The 14275-nt window shown below is 37.2% G+C and overlaps 1 protein-coding gene across 3 annotated transcripts in view; it reads right to left on the bottom strand.

The window, feature by feature from the left end:
• Positions 1–14275, bottom strand: part of ZNF516 (zinc finger protein 516) — a 79256-nt gene that overhangs the window by 21699 nt on the left and 43282 nt on the right. For all 3 annotated transcript variants that reach the window (XM_075213216.1, XM_075213215.1, XM_075213217.1), the window contains exon 4: positions 5716–7626. In XM_075213216.1, the coding sequence (XP_075069317.1) occupies positions 5716–7480 (1765 nt within the window). In that variant the 5' untranslated portion in view covers positions 7481–7626. The remainder of the gene's footprint in view (positions 1–5715; positions 7627–14275) is intronic.

The raw sequence follows: 14275 nt of genomic DNA, 5'->3' as shown, positions 1-14275 counted from the left end.
AAAAAAAAATATACATCATATACAAAAAAATAAAATAAGATGCTTGTACTAAATAGCATGCAAAATAAATTTCACCATTACATGTTAATTTTATCAGATGCAACCACTTAAAATATTTATATAAAATGTATAGCTGCATTTTCTGATATTAACCACTAGATGGCATTTGCCTACATTTTATTAAAATTATAATAGCTGTAGTCTAGTGTTCCTTAAAATGCCACCAAAACATAGCATCTAAAAGTATATTAGATTATACCTAATCTGAAATGCAAATTATTGAAACAACGTTGGTATAAATGCTAGTTAAGGCTTCACAACCTTATTAAAATATTTTACTAAAGTATCCTTCACACCTGCTCTAGTCCTGTATGAAACCGGGACATATCACTTGCAAATTGATCATCCTAATCACACCCCCCATTGCCGTGATTTTGTTTGTTCGGTTAATTGATTTGTTGATTTTGTATTACAGAACTTCATTTGAGAGAAAATAGATAGAAAAAAAAAGGAAGTAATTTCTAAATAAAAACCCTGAAACATCCTTAAGCAAGGACTGAAGCCAAAATAAATCATTATCTAATGGGTTAATAACTAGATGTCAAACAATATAAGGGAAATTATTAAAACAGGACCCACTGGGATAAAATAATAAGCAGGATGGATAAGAAATACAGTTTGTATTGTTACACGAATAGGAAAACTAGAATTTCAGCATTTTATTAAGGGAGGGGGAATGTTATTCTGGCAATACTGCTGCTATGAGCATTAAATACATACTTTAGCTTCCAAGTGTGTTATGAATATCCGGACTAAGTGTGGGCTGCTTGCAAAAGTTTAGAAAGCTATTTTACCCTGTCAGTGCTAGGGATGTGTTCAACCTGAGCTCTAAAAACTATAAGCTGGAACCTAGATTGTCAGCCAGGTCCCAGAATCACATGGGGAGAAAAAAAAAAAAAACCTTCAAATAATGTATGTTTACTGTTTCACAATATTTAGTTTGAAACTACTATTTTGGACTTGTAGATTTTGCAATAACTGCTTTGGGCATTTCACTCAACTTGTATGACTCAATGAAGGTCAGTGCCAGACAGGCAAGAGAGGCAGCTGCCTTGGGGACAGCTGTTACTATTTTTCCATAGGGGATTTAACACTACTTCCATTCCTTAACCTGCTCCTGAGCAGTATACTGTTTTCTGATCCAATACCCAAAGTTTAGGACTAATAGGCACACAGATTAAATGTAGTTTCTTGCCTATTTAATTATTGTACTAACGTAAAGTGCACTTATGTATTGGCCAGGTAGTTAATTAGTAATGATACAGTCACAATTTAGAATGGACGAAAAACCAGTGTTTACCCAATTCAGGGTGCTTCCACCTTCGAAATTGTTATGGATTCCCTGCTGAAGGAACGATCCTGAAATGCTTAGCAGAAACAGAGGCTGATCAATATGGTGCACAGCTATTCTGATTGTGACCCTTGTTGCTTATTAACTACTTGTCTAATGTAGGTGCATTTTACTTAATTCCGATAATACCTAAAAACAACACTTCATCTATGTGCCTAGCCCTCCATTGTCTACCACGCTACAATTAAAAAACAAACAAAACAACAACAAAAAAATCTTAGAGCGGACAATGCTTCGAAATAGGCTGGCAGGTATCCAGAACTTGAGAGTCCTGTAACTACGATTAGCTGGTGCTGTTGGCTGATCGTGCTCCTCCTGTCCTTCAGTGAACTCCAGCAGCCAAATCAGAGTTCAGTACAGGAGACCCATTGAAAAAAAAAAAAAAAATACAGAATCTAGTCTGATATCCGAACTATCAATTTGCTGCAGATAAGTAGGCCGAATTCTCATAAATATTGAGGCTGCACGATGGCTTAGTGGTTAGCACTTCTGCCTCACAACACTGGGGTCATGAGTTCAATTCCTGACAATGGCCTTATCTGTGTGGAGTTTGTATGTTCTCCCCGTGTTTGCGTGGGTTTCCTCCCACACTCCAAAAACATACTAGTAGGTTAACTGGCTGCTATCAAATTGACCCTAGTGTGTGTGTGTGTGTGTGTGTGTGTGTTAAGGAATTTAGACTGTAAGCTCCAATGGGGCAGGGACCGATGTGAGCAAGTTTTCTGTACAGCGCTGCAGAATAGCGCTATATAAATAGCTTATCCTCCGTTCCTCCTCTCCCCTGTGTCTCTTTGTCTGCCTACCCCACCCCTTAGATTGTACGCTCCTTTGAGCAGGGTCACCCTCTCCTCCTGTCTTCACCACTTTTAACTCTGCTCTCCAGCTACCTTTCCCTCCTCCTCTTGGACTCTCTTCTCCCCCTGTGCCCTCTCATTTCCTCCTCTCCCCCCTGGGGGTCTCCCTGTCATCCGTGCCTTCCTTCTTGGGCTCCGTCGTATGCAGACCTTCCCCTCTCCCCTCCCCCACCCCTAGCTGTGCTTTGAGCGCTCAGAGTTATTGTGCTTATTGTTTACTGTACTGTGCTGTCTCTCCTCGTATTGTAATTTCCTTTGTCCCTGTACGGCGCTATGGACACTTAGTAGCGCCCTATAAATAAAAATTAATAATAATAATAGCTGAAGATGATGCATATTGGTTCAGCCAACAAAATGGCTGCCATCACGATGTATAGGCAAAGAGCAAACTTTAAAATAAAACTTGGTCATGAAGAAAGGCACTGAACTTTGCTTTTGAGGAGGAAGCCTTCACATCATATTGCAATTGTCACAGCTTTGGTTCTAACTAGAAGTGTTATAAGCATTGTTAAAGTGTGTGTAAGGGAATGGGGTTTAGGTAGCAACACCCCAGTGCCAGAAGCAAAAATGATAGTTATTAGTAACCTCAGTAAAAATTTTCAAATGAGGCAAGGAGGAAAGCAAAAATAGAGCCAGAAATCTATAAAAAGAACCTAAATAACCAGCATAGTTTTGGCAGTCACACATTAGCTTGTGTGAGGCAATCTGGAAAATTTGAGTTTACCCATTTTCCCTAACCAAAAGGCGATATGGATTTTAAGTATTGTAAACACTACAAACTACTTATTTTACTTCACATCAGTTTACAATGTTGGGGACGGAGAAGATATATATGGTTTTACATTGGTGCCTACAATACTGGGCCATAGATATGAAAGTGCCTCTAAATGTAAACTAGTTCTGCAGAATTGTCAAGTGCAGTATGTGTGTGCCATTAAAAAAAAATGATTATGCTACCACTAAAATGCTCCATAAATATTCCTAGCTATTTTCTGCACAATTTGCATTACAGCAAAATTGGTTCATCAAAGACAATCAGGCAGAATCTTGTTGCCTCACATAGACGTAGGGTGCCAGACTAATGTCTTGTTTCCATGTCACCATTTAAAAAATTTTCTTGGTCCTTACTTTGTCCATTTCATGCAGATACCACCAGCACCTCCCAAAACGTCCGTCTGATTTTTGAACTGAACAGAATTTCATGGAGCAGATTTATTGTTTTGCACTGCTTAAAGCTTTGCAGTAATAGTGGTGTTTGTTAACTTGTACCTGGACTTCTTTCTGTCTGGAGGTATGTTTGTCCTCATCCTCATCATTACAACATCTGTTTGCAGTTACTTTTCCTTGTCAATTGAAGTGTTGGCTAAAGGTGTAAAATGTTTCCAGCTAACATTTGATCTGTGTAATAATTAAAGCTTCATGAACTGGTACAATCAGTATGGAATGTGGTTTATTCTATAGGAATAAAATTTGGGCTGGTGGCTTTGCAGTGATCAGTCTCCTAAAGTGCCGGCCACCATCTCCAGCGGCGAACGGAGGATTGTCATCCCCCGCGAGAGCTGCTGCGCATGCGCAGCAGCTCCGTTTCTTCAGCGCTGTCCTATACAGCAGCCGCGGCGCTGTCTAAGAAGCGTCCGCGGCGGTGCTGTATACACTTCAGCACCGCCGCGGACGCTTCTTTGACAGCGCCGCGGCTGCTGTATAGGACAGTGCAGCTATAGCGGCCACTTAGTTAGCGCAGGGGGGGGGGTTTCTGGAGACTCAGAAACCCCCCCTGCGTGCGCCACTGATCTCCTTCATTTCTTTACACAAGTTAGTATCCCTCACCAAGTAAGAAAGCATACAAACAAAATCTCATGCTTCTGCAATGTGGTAGGTATAATGTATGTTAAAAAAAAAAAAAATTAAATTGGTACAGAGTAACCTGTGTGAATGAACCTGGAATATGTTGCCACTGTCCCAAACATACCACATATTTTAAACAATCTGGTCTTACATGAATGAAAAAGATAAATTTTATATATAATTTGTTATTAGCTGCCTAGTTTTCTATTGACTATTGACATTACACTCTAAATTGCATCACCATTTTTATGTAGCCTTCATAGTTCATGGTCAAAAATGTACTGAACTGGGAAGGAAAACAGCTGTGTCTGGTTTCAAGCTCAAAGATCTTGTTTTTGCAGGCATAACATTTACATTTGTAAAGAGAACATCTGGCACCGTTCAACATTTGTAAGACAGGCTAGATTACTCCAATCCTGGAATCTTGACCCTTTCATAGTAAACCCTCCACTTGTAGATTACATAGGAACATTTTTGTTTTCAAACACCACATTAAAAAGTGCAACAAACTGACATGCTGTATTACCAGATATAAAAAATATTTAAAAGACTAAAATGTATGCACCAGATTCAAATGTATTACCAGATTTACATGTATTTAAAAGACTAAAATATATGTCTAAAAGCAAACAGTCAAACCTGTAGTTTTACATATTCTAGTTAAATAAAAAAGTGTTTTTGATCTCATTTCTCACCATTTGCCTCTGAGAAGGAGAATGATGCCAGAATGATTATAGGAGAATGATACATATATGTGTGTGTTTATCTAAAATATATACATATACTAGAGTTCATATGTTGTCAAATATAACAAAACAAGCAGCACAGCGGTTAGCATTTTTTCTTCTGCCTCTCTGCACTAGGGTCGTGAGTTAAATTCTCAACCAAGGCCTTATCTGTGTGGAGTTTATCCCTTGTTTGTGTGGGTTTCCTCCCACATACTAGTAGGTTAATTGGCTGCTAACAAAATTAACCTTAGTCTGAGTATTTATTGGGGAATTTAGACTGTAAGCTCCAATGGGGCAGAGTGTGATGTGAATGACAAAACTGATGATGATTATGATGAAATATAGGAGAAATATCTAATTAAAGCCACATTATTAGCTAAGTGACAGAACATTTATGTTAATGGATGAAGATTATAATTATATTACTGAAAACATAAGTGTCATTTATGGCTTCTATGCCCAATTTACAATGAATCATTATCACATATTTAAACTAAAAATAGCTAACAAGATGAAAAACAAAATGGCATGACAAGGGACTATGGAATTCTAAGATAAGTCAACTTTCATAAATGCCCCCATTGCATTTTTCACAAATAGGTTGTAATAAAAAATAAAAGGTTATGGCTTAACTGTGGTCATGACCCAGCCCTCCTAATCTCCAAGCACAAATGGATAACATGATTGAACAGGTAAGCACAAAGAAGGGCTTGTCTTTGGTTTAACTGTAACAATGTCTCCTTTAAAGAGGTGCACACAACTGTTTAAACATTCTTATTCAAAATGTATTAAAACAGTAGTACAAAATAAATAAAAAAACATTCAACAAAGAAAGAAAACAAAAGACACAAACTATTTGAACAAACTATTCCCTTACCAGGTGATGGCGTAGTTGCTTCTTCAAAGCTATCATCATCAACTCCTTCGTCTCCAATACCAGATGCTAAAGAGTCTTCTGGGGCAGAAGCAGAGTCAGGACTACTGGGTCTGCTGGCAGATTCACACTCACTATTTGAGCCATATCGGTCATGCTGAGATACTGAACCACTCTCACTCAGGCTTCTACGCTCTTTTCGATGAACTCTGGAATGAAGCACCATCTGGTGGTATGTCCTGAAAATCTTTCCACATTCGAAGCATTCAGTGGATTTGTTCTGAGAGGATCGGCGGCTCTGACGTGAAGGTGGTCTAAATTCCAAGTCGCTAGGTGTGTCCGCAACATTTTCTCCAGGTTGAGAACTGCCACTTTTCTCTGTGCGATTTCCACTAGAGCAGCTTCGCTTCTTTGAATTGCCGATATTGTTACTTTCTGGCTCCCGTTTACGCTTCTCTGGATTTACAATGATATATTCACCTTTATCTCTATCATAAGTGACATCTGCATCTGCTAAGGTTTCATCCCATCCCAAGTATTTAACATACTCTACTGGTTCAGCAACTTTGCCTTTGGTGGCCAGCTGCCAAGCTTGATAGCTATTAATGGGATCAAGTTCCGGAACTCTTTTCCCCTGCTGAGCATCTGAACTTTTAGGTGCATCTTCTAAAGGCCTTAGTTTCAGGTAGTCTAAGAAATGCTGCTTTGACACCGGTGTATCATCATGTGAATAGCCACTTATTTGTGTAATTTTTCCTTCAGCAGAGCTTTCTTCTGTACTGCAGTGGACCAAATTGTGTGCACTTAGGCTTTCCATGTTTGTAAATAGATTTCCACATTTAATGCAAACTTCATAAAGGCATAAGCCAGTCATTATAGTCTCTTCTTGAACAACATCATTAATAGTGGCTACTGGCTCAGAATCAGACTTGGGTTTGTTTTTGTTCCCAGTTTTGGGGCCATGAGACTTCATGTGATTTTTTAGAAACCAGGGCTCTTTAAATCTCCTGCCACATATATGGCAACCGTGATCAAATGATCCTCGATGCTTTTTCATATGGGCTTTAAGAAACCATGACTGACCAAAAGCTTGACCACAGACTTCACAAGGAAACTCTCCTGTATTAAGTTCACTTTTCCCATTTTCTGTGTATGCATCTCTATTTAAAGGAATTGCTGTTGTGATATGGTCTTTCTCAATGTGATTTAACAAAGTCTCCTCTCGCAAAGTCATGTAACTACAAAACCTGCATTTGTATGGCTTGTGCACTTGTAGAAGGTGTTGATCAAGCTCCTTCTTTCGGTCATACTTGTTTTTGCAAAACATACAATGGTAGTCACCCGGCGCATCATCATCCACTGCTTCTGCGTCTTCCAATTGTACAGAGCCATTAAGAATTTTGTTGCAAGCAGATGTGCTTTTAGTTGGGCTTGCACAGACCCCCATTCCCTCAGAAGCACCTAGTTCTCCAACATGTGAATCCCCCATTTCCACATCATGGACTTGACCAAGTGTACCAGTTCTGTGGGTTCGGAGGTGTATCTTCAAGTTTCCTTTCTGTGCAGCCCTGTGATCACAGTAAGGACATTTGTATGGCTTTTCCCCAGTGTGCTTTCGCATGTGCTGTGAGAGGGAGCTCTGGAAAGGGAAACTTTTCCCACAAATAACACAACTAAAACATGTTGGTTTGTCTTCTTCTGTGTCATTTTTACTTGACTTAGCAGCTGATTCACGTAATTCCATATCAAATTGTTTCCTTCTTTCCATTACCAGCAAATCATTAGGCAGGGAAACCAGACTATCCAGGGGCTGTTAGCAGGGAAGCTGTGCATGCAGCCCTATGCTATTTATTCAGCATATTGTCCAGAATAAACTTCACAATGTGTCTCCCAATGTATACCACAGATGGATACCTTCATAAAAACAAAAAACACCACATTAGTGTGCTGATTCCAAGTAGCAGAAATATATATCTCATAATACATGCTAACAGTATGCAACTACATCATTTTAGCAAATACAGTATTTTATAGGATTAAACATACAGACCAACATTTTTTGTAAAATCCATATAGCTTATGAATAAAAAGACTGGTTTTAATGAGAGTTTAGCCATTTTTTAGCCAATAAAAAGTTGTGATGTAAAAAAAAAAAAAAAAATGAAGTGTCCAATTAATATAAAAACATAATATATCCCAATTGTACAGTGCTGCAAAGTATGCTGGCACTATATAGATTAATGTTAATAATCATGAATATACATGCACTGTTCGACTTGCACTTCATTTGGAATACCATGTGAAAAGCCGATATATTCTGAACATTTACTATATAGTGTTTTTGTCCGTTATTTTAGTAGCATACATTTATTGCCTAGGTACCAAGATCTGATGAGGAATTAATTGCCTTTGGCGCCCTTTCCCGTTTTATAACGTTTTTGGACCTTTTACAGGTTATTTAACACTGTGTAAACTGTAGGTGCTTTGTAAACACGATGATTTTTGGACATTTAAACTGATACATAGGTGCATGCATCAGCATTGCTTGGGATATTTCATAGACACTATCCAAAAACGGCTGCCTGGAATTAGAAAATAGCGCAGATAAGTCTGATCCATTATTGTAGATTTGCATATGTACACAATATAAAAGATTGCTCCGTCACTTACAACATACATAGAGAGACAGATTTCAGATATCCCAATAGTATTCACTGAACAGATTACACATAAATTAGAACTGGAAATCTTATTGTGCATACTGGTAATACATGCGACACCAAGCATCATTAAACTTCCCATGCTTTGAGTAGGTCAGTAAATGTTCAACCTGTTATACAGACCATGACTACATGCACTGAAAAATATCAGCCAACAGAGTTTTCAGGTATTCCTATCAAAATATGTTTATTTTTTGTGGTTCATCATTTCGGTATTCAGACATTCGCTTGTATCTTAAATGAACACTCCACTGACGACTAGCATTTGTCATCACACACACATATTTAAGTCCTGATGTAAAACACACAGTATTTACTTGTATATGTTTACAAATTTCACAGTAAGAAAAAGGAGACCGTGGATATATACCTAAAAAAAAAAATCCCCACAGAAATATACTACCTAATCAGATGGGAGAAAATCTTTATTTTTAAACAGCTATTGCTACAGACCGTAAGTGCAAAAGATATAGGTCTTGAATAATGTCAACATATAAACATTTACAGCCTCTATATATAATAAAACATCAGTTAATTTGAGGCATACAAAAGGAATAAAGTTACATAAATATATGTTTATTGTCAAGAAGGAGCATGTGAGTATTAGAGTAATGCTTTAACAGCCACAGAATATAGGCTGCCAGGGAGTCAAGGTGAAGTCAGCCAGACACTGGCCAAAGTAACAAATCTCAACATGAACTCATCAGCATTATATGGGTACAAAGTAATTGCATTACAACTAGAAAATGTACCTCTAATATCTAGACTATTAGTAGCTACCTCTAAAAACTAAAATTAGCAGATCGATCAAAAATGATGTCTGAGATTTAATGTTCATACTTCTTGCAGGATACATAAGCACTTACATGCCCCTTTATTATAACTCATCAATTGTCTTAAACTTCACACAAGGAAATACCAGCAAAAAGCAGCTCAACAAAAACACAACATACATTTAAAGAAGAATTTGGCAACAGCGGATGACTAGTTACAAAGTGATTAAGACTGGCAGAATATATTAGAGCCAAGTAATTCTGTGTCTAAACTGGCTAATCATTAGCTACTTTGAAATACAACAAAATTCAAGCTCAGTTAGTGAATAAGTAATCTATTACCACCTGAAAACAAGCAAGAGTGACATTTTTTTTAAAAAAAATATATTAAAAAGAAAGGGGAAAAAAAAAAAAAAAAAAAAAAAATCACAGTTGTTAGCCATTACAATCAGCTGCTCAATTTTGGCTATATTACACATCCACATAATAAATGTCTACAATATCATATGCATTTTTAAAGCATTATATTGGACACTGATTTTTTTTGTTCTGAATTTTAAAAAAATAAAGATTTTTACTACACGCCCATAACTTTTAACTACCATTTGACCATTTTAATGCATTATGTTATTGTTTTGAACATTAAAAATTTCCACTTGTGCTGTGTGTGACAAGTGTTTATGTGTATGCTCAAATATCCAAAAGCCAAAATCAGGAAGCACACTCCCATCTATTCACACTAAATGTGCATACAATTGTATTAATGGTGTAAAGGGTTACCAGCCTCCTTTAGACACTAAAGTGTTTCACTATAGGACCAAACAAGCAACAGAGGAAGACAGTTACTATGCGTCTTGAAAGGGACACTGGCTAAATCTATAAATATTGTAATCTATTCATCTTTGACAAATGTACTGCTTAACATTTGCACAGTGGACTTTAACACCCTAAATGAAAATGCTACGTTTTATATTCGTTCCTCACAGAGGCATATATTGCTATCAACAAACCAAAGTCCCTCACTTCTGGGAAGGGGGGGGGGGGGGGGGGGGAATAAAAAAATAAATAATCAGATGAAAACAATCAGAGATTTATAATCCAGGGTTCCAAAATGCTGCATTCACTATTGGGAGTCAGTACGTACCATTGATGACGCGACCTCAGGGCTTCTGCTGCTCTGAGGCCAATCAATAATTCATTATGCACCAAATACATCTCTACTCTAATACCAAGAAACATATAAAAGGAATCTCTATGTACAGAACAGCAAGACAAACAGAACTAAAGATGCCATTGTAACTGGCACAGGTTTTTTAAATATGCCTTTTCTTCGTCATTATATTAGCCTTTCCACAGTTGTACAGTTTAGGCCTTTTGATTGTTCTGTGAATGACATGACCAGAATAGTTAATAAGATTATCTTGGGACACTGAATGGAAATACCAAAGTAGCAATATCTTGTCAATACCAGTTTAAAGTATAAAGTAGACGCTACCCTTTTTCATGGTTTCTGAAATTGAATACTATTAACTCACTAGGATCCAGTGGCATGATCAAGTTGCTCCCATCCGCTAAACCTGAAGTGTCCAAACTCAGTCCTCAAGGGCTACCAATAATTCATGTTCTCAGCATTTCTTTAATCATACACAGGCAAGTTAATCTTTTTGGCTGTGTCAGTTATCACTCCTGTTTTTACAGACAGAAATCCAGAAAACATGAACTGTTGGAAGCCCTTGAGGACTGAGTTTGGACACCTCTGATCTTAACTATTGATAGGCGATAAAAATAAATCCTGTGGCACAAAGAATATTTAAGTATGCACTACCACCCTAGTGGCTGTGATTTATATGAACTACTTAGCCCTCCCCCTAGCGGGAGCCCTGGGAAAAACACCTGCAAAGAGCAGCCCTCAGGGCTTTGGTAAGGGAGCATACTCTGTTTTTTGTTGCTTTTGTTTGTTTGTTTTCTAGGTAGCAGCAATGCAGCTTTAAAATATGTATGGACGTCAAATAATTGTTATGATTATGAATTATTGCCCAAAAATATGAAATATGGAAAAAAGCAGTTGGCACATTTTTGTCCCATTGAGGCTGAAGCCTTTTTTTCTAGCATGGACATGAATGAAATAAAATACCTAGCAATATACAATAAAAGCATAGGTTTTGCAGACTTTAAAATCTTACGCAAACTACTGATACGTCACTTCCCGAGTACTACTGATGAAACTTCTAAATATTACCTGATCAAATATTATTACTGGACCTTTCACCCCATCTGGCATCTTGTCATATAGCACAGAAATACTAAAACTGGAACATATAGAAGGTGCATTTTGTATTCATCTTTCAGGTGCTTCATCATCGCCATTTATTCATATAGCACCACGCAGCGTTGTACAGAGAATAGTTGCCATTCACGTCATTCCCTACCCCACTGGAGCTTACAGTGTATATTCCCTAATACACACACAGACTAGGGTTAATTTTGTCAACAGCCAATTAACTTAACTGCATATTTTGTTTATAAACTTTTAAGCCACATTATAACTTACGGTTAAAAGATATTTCACTAAATAAATATATATATATATATATATAATATTTTTTCTGCTTGAAAAGGCATTAAAAGATGTTACTATATGTATCTGCAGTATATAAATGTATTTGTAAGCGGATTCCTTCACTTCAGTGGTCTTACTGTACAAAGGCTCTTCCAAGAATCTATTAATAAACAATACATACAAATAAGATATGTACCTATACAACTAAACCAGAAAAGGAGGGGTAAGGTGGAGTTTGTTACCGGGACATCTGCACTGCCCTAGTAAATTCTGTCCACAGGGGCATATTCAATTAAGTTTCCAGTCCACGGTAACGCGCCGGAAGGGTCCACGAAGGCAATCCACGGTACCGCAATAACGTGGATTTTCATGCTTCATAACAGAAGTATGTGAGAGCAAAGGGTCAGTGTTGTTACTTTTGAAAATATTCTTTAAAAATGTGCATTTAAGCTTAAAAATTATTTTTCTTTACATTACAAAGTCTACACAGTTTGAATTTATTAAAGGTTGCACACAGGTTAAAATTGTGACTATTCAATACTGGTACTTCAAACAAGTGTCTGCTCCTTGAAACGTTGGATTAGCTATTTCACAATGACCCAGCTACCAAAAATGTATTTGATTACAAGCTTCATTGCACAGGAAACTTGTGCCTACTAAGTTTTTTGTACTAGTCTCTACGAATCTGAAACTGCTGTATAAAATAAAGTATTTGTTTTAAATCATCATGGCCTTGAAATGAATTAGTAAGAAACCAAGTTAATGCAAGCAATGCATCACTTCACAAATAGAGTTACAACAAATCAGGAGTGGGAGTCACATGGGACAATTACGTAAACAATTAAATCCTGTGACCATAGTTACAGCTATGCTGGAGGTAATGACCATTACTGTGCGAGTACTGATGCCTTTTTCTTGTGCTGAAATTAAGGAAATCTTTATTATAGTAGCTGTTTATAAGGGAATAAAAACATATGCTGATCTCTCAGTAGTAGTGGATGGTTTTTTACCTGTTCTTGGATGTGGTTAAGAAAAAATGTTTACTTAGACAAAAGCAGAAGTTTTGTATTTCTAAATAACACTTAAAATAATTATAACAAAATAATCTGCAGAACTTCGTTCAATTCAACAGAGTACTGACACTTTTCGCAGACCATCATAGCAGCCTCCAGTTAACAAAAGGATTCATTTTAAGCATTTAAGTCAAAGTGACCCAATCCTCACTCATGGCATAAACCATGTATGTTGCATGTGGTTTCAATAAATCAATTTTGACACCACTTTAAAAATTATGTTTACAAAAACATAGAATAAATCAATTCTGAAAGTCAGATGAAATTCAGAGATTCGCTGCCCATTAATTAATTTGCAAGCAGAAGTGATCAGCAATAGTCTAACATAGAGCATCTGTTATTTCCTATATGGGCTGGTCCCACAGAGATCAAACAAAAATAAGTGTTCCTCCCCCTCCTTGAGGCTACCAGACCTGTGCTAAAAAGCAATAGTGCTCTTCCCCTCTTCCCTTCCTCCCGCCCCCTGGTTTTGGGGGCTAGGGTAATTTAAAAGGCCTAGGATCCATGTTGCCACCCAAATAGCAACAATTTAATGGACAGGGGAACCAAAGAATTGTTTCAGCACAAGATCCGTAGCCTCTCGGAGTAGGAAAGAAATGCCCTTCCATTATGGACCCTTCCCAATTAAAGCACCAGCCCTGCGCTGACCAGCTTGAGCTGGTTTTTACAACAGTAGTGAGGTCCATTGCTTGTGGTTCCGAACCATTACTCACCATTCGCATAGGAAGGGGTTCTTTACTGTAAGGGTGGTTAAACTGTGAAATTGTTTGCCACTTGATAGGAAAACAGAAAATTCAGTAACAGAACGTAAAAACTGGACTGGATGTTTTTATTATAAGAAATCATTTGGGTGATCTATGAGGTTGCAATTTTTGGGGGAAAGAAAGAATTTTTTTTTCTTTGCAGGACAAAACTGATAAGTGTCACACTAGGGATTCTGCATCAACACAATTAGAATTCATAAAAGCTTGAACTTAATGAACCCGTGTCTTTTTCCACCTTTACTATGTAAATATTTATGTATGCATATTTACATAAATTTACACAAACAATAGATGTAACATTTTACTGCCAATCTGATTAGTTTTTCTTCATTTAGTGTTCCCACACATCCACAATAAAACACAAGAAATATGTAATTCTGTGCCATATTGTTTTACTTATTTGAAAATAATTTGTTTGGTTAAAATACTACAGGGGTAAATGCAATACATTTCATATTGTGTAATCAATATTTTAAGAATGGACAGTTTTGTTTGTTATTTAAATCCTCGCCTATAAGGGAGGTGTGATAACAGCAAGCATGAGGATAGCACATTGTATTTTATTATATTGAATGGTACAGACCAGGTGCAACGAGCCATGAACATACTGTCAAACATTACCAAACCAAAGAAAAGGAATGCAGAATTACCTGACTGATGCAGCTGCAGCCTT

Source organism: Mixophyes fleayi, chromosome 5 (assembly GCF_038048845.1).
Source record: "Mixophyes fleayi isolate aMixFle1 chromosome 5, aMixFle1.hap1, whole genome shotgun sequence".
Lineage (NCBI taxonomy): Eukaryota > Metazoa > Chordata > Amphibia > Anura > Limnodynastidae > Mixophyes > Mixophyes fleayi.
The sequence above is the reverse complement of the archived record's forward strand: the minus strand, read 5'-3'. Positions and strand labels throughout refer to the sequence as shown.